The following is a 5,879-nucleotide window of genomic DNA, read 5'->3' on the forward strand; positions in this document are numbered from 1 at the left end:
TCTCGGTTAAATTTAAACTTGAATTTTTTCGCATATTTATTTGCTAAATAGCGCACATGAAAACAAACTATACATTTGTAAAATCTGTATTGAAATCATATTCATCTGAAGTAAGTTTAAATCCTTCAAGCTGTCCCGCCAGCTTTGCAGCAGCTTTTTCTGAAAATTAGAAATAATATTTTGAAACAATTTGATATTATATGAAATGTTTAATCTTCTTTCTCATTTTTTATCATACCTTTTCTCACTCGATCTTTCTTTTCCTTCCTGAATTGAAGCTTCTTGAGCTTATTCAGTTTTTGATTGCCTTCAATCTCAAAAAGTGGATCTGATTTCTTCTTTCTCTCAGCAGGCACGTTCTTCTTTGTGTCTTGCAACTTCTTTTTTAGTTTCTTCTGTACTTTGAATTCCTGCAATAACAATGAAATATTGCACGAAATAATGTCTACTACTCGTACAGTTTCCGATAAATTTCCAATATATTTGTATCTCACCGTTTCCTTTTGCATTTCGATCTCCATTGCCGCCGTGACAGGCCCTGTGCTATTGATCAGCACAGGATCTATGGTGGGATTATTCGCAGAATCCGCTGCAAAATTATCCAACATCATTCTTTCTTCTGCAGCGAAACTTTCAATGTCGAATTCTTTAGCCATTTGACTGACTATCTCGGCGGATATGTGACATACCGATTGTTCTGGCGGTACTGTGTAATACCTAAGAAAAATATTTTCAAGTGTTAAAAAGTAGAATTCACCATTGTAAAAAGCTGAAAGTATAACAAAACAAACCTAATTTTTCCCGAGTTCCAATCCTCAACAATGCTACGTGCAGCAGCAGTCGCATCAGGCACTCCGCCTCTTTTATATTTCCCCATTCGTGTTGCTTTCATTGCAAAAAATTCCTCTGGCGTCGAGAAATCTTGCATATTATATAATTCCGTTATTTGTTGTCGCGAGATTCTTTTTAAAATTGCAGACGCTGGCGCAAAAGGATCTTTTAATGCTTGAATTTTTACTGCATTTTTTAGAGCAGCTATATCATCGGAATTTTCATCCGATTTAGCGAATACTATACCGGGAGAATCTAATAATTTTATTTTAGAGTCCAAGTTAACAACTTGCATCGTTTTCGTTATTCCTGAAATTAAGAAGAAATCATACAAATTAATAAGTATGTACATACACAAAGAAACATTTATATTGTAATCAAGTCATATTACTTGTATGTAAAAATGTGACTTAATTACAATACAAATGTCTCATTGGTTAAAACTATAAAACTACAAAATTTTAGGAGAAAAGATTAAAAGATTCGAAAATGTAATCATTAAAACTAACGATATGGTTTAACAAGCATAGCAGATACAAGAGCCAATAGTACAAATAATACCTGGTATATTTCCCACACTACACGCTCTGCTGCGTTTCAATGAATTGATAACGCTAGATTTCCCTACGTTTGGCAAACCAACAACACCCACTCTGATACTCGTTTTCACATTATCACTGTTCCTGCAATAATTTCCAAGTAACGACAAGAGCAATTCGGCCCCGAAGCAGGTGTTGCTCTGTATCATGGATTCCGTTTTCTTTCCCAACTTCCTTCTGCCTAATCGATTAGCTTGGTTTTGTGTGGACGACTTAAATGCCACAGCAGGCAAACTGACCCTCAAATACTTTAGCCATTGATCCAAGTTCTCTCTGGGAATCAAATCAGCTTTATTCAAAACCAACACTAGTCTCTTGTTTTCCTTTGCAGCTTGGACTGCTTCTTCTACCTATGTAGTCAAATTTATCACGAAGTTAATACATGTAGTATATTTATACTTTAAACAAGTGTCTTGTGAAAACTTACCTCTTTGCATCGTGTCCCGAGTGGATCGCGGGCGTCCACAACCTCGAGAATCACATCGGCCGCATCCAGAACCTTTTTGAACTCCTTGTAATACGCCTTGAGCGAATTTTCTTCCTTAGAAACGGCATTCTTTATCGGATCAGAGCCCACTTCCATAGGTTTATATGTTGACTGTTTATTCTGAGCCTGATTAACCAATCCTTGGAGGCCACCCTTGGCGAGTTGCTCGCGCTTCTTCTCACGTGCCACTTCCTTCTGCTTCCGTTTCTCCTCCTCGTGTTGCTTCCTCATTGCCTCTACCTCCTTTAATATATCCTCTTTGAACGGACACTGATTTGGTATTTCCACCATTTTAGACTTTTCTAAATAAAAATAATAAAATTGAAATGGACCTACACTCATCAAATTGAAAGTTGCAAATGCAAATCTGTAAATAAATGTATATATTTGACGAATTAGGGGGACTGACTCTTAGAATGCTTCTTGGCCTCCCTTTTCATTTTTCGATTGTGGTTGCGAACCTTCTTCTCGATCTTGTATCTCATCCGCGCCGGCACGCGATTGCTCTCCTTTTCTATACGCAGACGAAAAGAAAGTTACTCTAAGGCAAACTATATTAACTTAATAAGCAAGGATGACAGCAAATGCATATTATAATGTTTTATTAATTGCCATTATAAGAACACATGGGCAGTATTGATTAAACTGTACAACTGTACTGTACATAACCTAATACATGTCATAACTTGTTCTAATCTTGGGTGGGGTACGCAAGATGTCGAATTTTCATTGATACACTTACTGCGAATCTTCATGCTTGCTGATAATACAATTTCACTAAAACAATCGCAATACTCTGGCGACGATCAATCACGTCGAGTAAACCACGTGGACTCGCGTGGACTCCACCAAGCGAGATACTGAAAGATGCCGAAGTCAGCCACAGGCCGGAGTATGCGCAGTGCGCACTGAAGCCACAGTATAACCAGTAGTTGCACTCTCTGTCGGCACCTTTGATCTGGGCGTTCTCAATTTTCCGCCATGTTTTTATTCGCGCCAACAGTGTATCAACGGTTAAAAGTGCCTGGGCCCTTTTCAGGATCGTATCCAGGAAAGGCACATACGAACTGGCATACATTATTTATTGTAAATGGAAATGGCCTATGAAAGAAAATGTTCTAATAAAAGTAATTAATGTAATTACTTGCTCCAACGTATAAAAGTATTTACCCATTATTCGTCAACACTGCGAATTTTTCAATGTCACACCGACTTTGCACTAACACACGTACAAAAATCCTGTGATTGGTCAGAATAAAAACATGTCGGATGCGCAGTACGGATCGGCGCGAACGTGAAACAAAAGAGCGAGTGCCACTACTGGTTATACTGTGCTGAAGCGGCGTTAACAGGGATGCCATTCAATCGTCTTCATCGCAACAAATAACTAAGTTAAGTTACTAGATCTTACAATCTGTACAAATTGAAGCGTCATTAAGGAAAATAGCAAAAATATGAAAATCCAACAAATTTTGTATGTATGCACATACATACACACTTCCTGTGACGAGTTTAAAACATTTCCCGATAAATATGCAGTATAACGCCCTCACCTTCAATTTTTGTAAATTTTTCAGGATTTGTTTGTTTTTATGCGTAAAATATATTCTAATAACAGAGAGAAACTTGAGAGTGGCCACTCCGGCGTTTTACTTGATACTGTTTCAAGAGACTGTTTTGCGTGCCTTTACGCCCATTTCTACTTTTAAACCTATTTTACTATGCATCTTCTGACACTGCCAATAAAGTTACCACTTTGTGCGTGTCCATGCTACGCCTATTTTTCAAGATTGTGCTGTAAAATTCAAAATTACAGTAACATGAATTATCTACATGATATTTACATCAACCTTTTACATCTGCTTTATATATCCAGAACAGTGTGTTACAAATTTTATTGGCAAAAAGAATACAAGTTTGATACATTTAATTATACCAAAATGCTAGTAGAAATAAAGCATGTCAATAAAATATGACGATTAATGATAAAAAATCAAATTTTAATATACTTGCTATACAGTCTAACATAACTATTGTTAGCAAAATTTTTAGCAATTATTTGTATAATTTATATTTCAGTATTTTACTTTTTATCCTATTATCGTCAGTTTCATGATAAGAACATACATATTTAGCGTAGACATCTGCGGGATGCGAAACGAAGAAGATTGGTTTTTGGTTCGTGTCGCTACGTCGATTTTTCGCCGAGTTATAACGTTTTAAAAATCGGGCGCGCGCGCACCATTCATAAGTCAAGGCCGCGCGAATTTTACGCGAGCGTACTACGTCCCCAAAAAACTGGCATAAAAACATACGAGGCACAGCTGGTCGGTAGTAAACACCGCCGCGCCAGACACCGCGCGAGACGCCGTGTATACGCCGCGTATACGCGGCGTCTGCTGCTGCTGTCTTGGGATTAAGAGATCGCGAGTCGATATAATCGTCAATATTTTTGCATAGAAAAATCGTAGCAAGATGATCCTGGTCTCGTTGGAAAGCTAAGATTTCAACGCTTCCAACGAGATAAGAATCGCTTATCTCGGATCATTAGTTTACGAGATTTCGTTAATTAATTACAAAAATAAAATTAATTTTGTCCCGAGATCGAGATCGCGAGTCGATATAATCGTCAATATCTCCGCACAGAAAAATCGTAGGAAGATGATCTTGGTCTCGTTGGAAAGCTAAGATTTCAGCGCTTCTAACAAGATAAGAATGGCTTATCTCGGATTATTAGTTTATGAGGCATTATTGATAAATTCCGAGAAAATTGATTTTGTCCCAAGATCGAGAGTGCGAATTAATTTTTCGATTGGATGAATCTTTCTCACGTCGTGCATTAAATAGCAACTAATTTATGTTCATTCAATATTAATTTTTCTATTTGATAATCCCCTCCTCGGGTACTACCTTGTCGTGGTGGAGGGGCTTAAGTACCCTCAAGGGTTCCTCTCTAAAAATCACTCAGTGGTTTATTACTGAAAACAATGAATATTCACTGATTTACAGTAATGATGCACTGATTAATTTTTAGAGAGTATAGACCCTAAAAGACGGGACAACCAAAGGTACCCATCGCGTTCGGGAGTGCCGTATAAAATAATCGCAGTAAAGCTTTGTAACCGGGAGTGTAGAATCGCGCGAACGGTCTTTCGCGAGTATGCCAGAGGACAGTCTGAGTGGAGGCCTCGGATAGGCATCGGGCGTCGTCGGAGCATCTATATGAGGTAAATACTTTTCATTTCGTATAAAATTTATCTTTCTCCTATCATTTTATTTAACCACAATTAAAAATAATAATTGGAAAGAGATCACTATTTTAACATGAATTTTGTAATTGTATGTTACAGACTGCTGAAAGAGTCCCAGAAGGAGTCCCGAAAGACAACCTGAGTGGAGGAGGAGGTCTCGGAGAGACATCAGGCGCCAGCGGAGCAACTTTACGGTAAATATTATTTTTCCTGTTTTGTAAAATTAATATTTTCCGGTTTATTGTTGAGTCATTTTATTTCACCATAATTTTGAAATAATAATTAAAAATAAATTAAAATTTTTATAAAAGTTTATTCTCGCGGCGTAAAGATCTTTTGCGGAAATTCTTTCACGATATAATCATTTAAATCTAACTGTAACTCTAACTAAATATAATCATTTAAATCATTTGAATCTAAACTGATTAAAAAGTAAGATACGCGTTGAAATTATATTTTGCAAAATTGGTTTTGTTAAACACTGTTTTCTAATATAAATTTTATATTTGTGTTACAGATATAGACAACAACTCCGCTGCTGCGCGTCGGGTCGGTGAGTGCAAATTTTGTTTATTAAGGAAACGAATCTACACCTTGTAAATCGTAGATTGTAGATAGTAGATCGTAGATTGTAAATAGTAGATCGTAGATTGTAGTTCGTAGTAAAATATATCTCGTAGATTCGTTTCCTGAAAATGGATAGGTGATAAT

General features: G+C 36.9%; 1 protein-coding gene across 1 annotated transcript; it reads right to left on the minus strand.

The window, feature by feature from the left end:
• Nucleotides 1-2,818, minus strand: LOC105567399 (guanine nucleotide-binding protein-like 3 homolog). The gene is made up of 8 exons (XM_012022254.1): nucleotides 2,660-2,818; nucleotides 2,327-2,431; nucleotides 1,858-2,219; nucleotides 1,393-1,780; nucleotides 792-1,140; nucleotides 495-717; nucleotides 239-410; nucleotides 1-159 (listed from the first exon to the last, which is right to left on the minus strand). The coding sequence occupies exons 1-8, from the start codon at nucleotides 2,670-2,672 to the stop codon at nucleotides 68-70; spliced, it is 1,704 nt and encodes a 567-aa protein (XP_011877644.1). The 5' UTR covers nucleotides 2,673-2,818; the 3' UTR covers nucleotides 1-67.
• Between the last annotated feature and the right edge of the window lie 3,061 nt (nucleotides 2,819-5,879).

This window comes from Vollenhovia emeryi, unplaced genomic scaffold (assembly GCF_000949405.1).
Source record: "Vollenhovia emeryi isolate VEMERY1.0 unplaced genomic scaffold, V.emery_V1.0 DF939138.1, whole genome shotgun sequence".
Taxonomy (NCBI): domain Eukaryota; kingdom Metazoa; phylum Arthropoda; class Insecta; order Hymenoptera; family Formicidae; genus Vollenhovia; species Vollenhovia emeryi.

Bases quoted from the DNA above. Each gene is read 5' to 3' on its own strand.
- LOC105567399 (XM_012022254.1), bottom strand. The intron at 1,781-1,857 runs GTAAGTTTTCAC...TTGACTACATAG, and splicing joins TCGGGACACGATGCAAAGAG to GTAGAAGAAGCAGTCCAAGC. The intron at 160-238 runs GTATGATAAAAA...TCTAATTTTCAG, and splicing joins GAAAGATCGAGTGAGAAAAG to AAAAAGCTGCTGCAAAGCTG.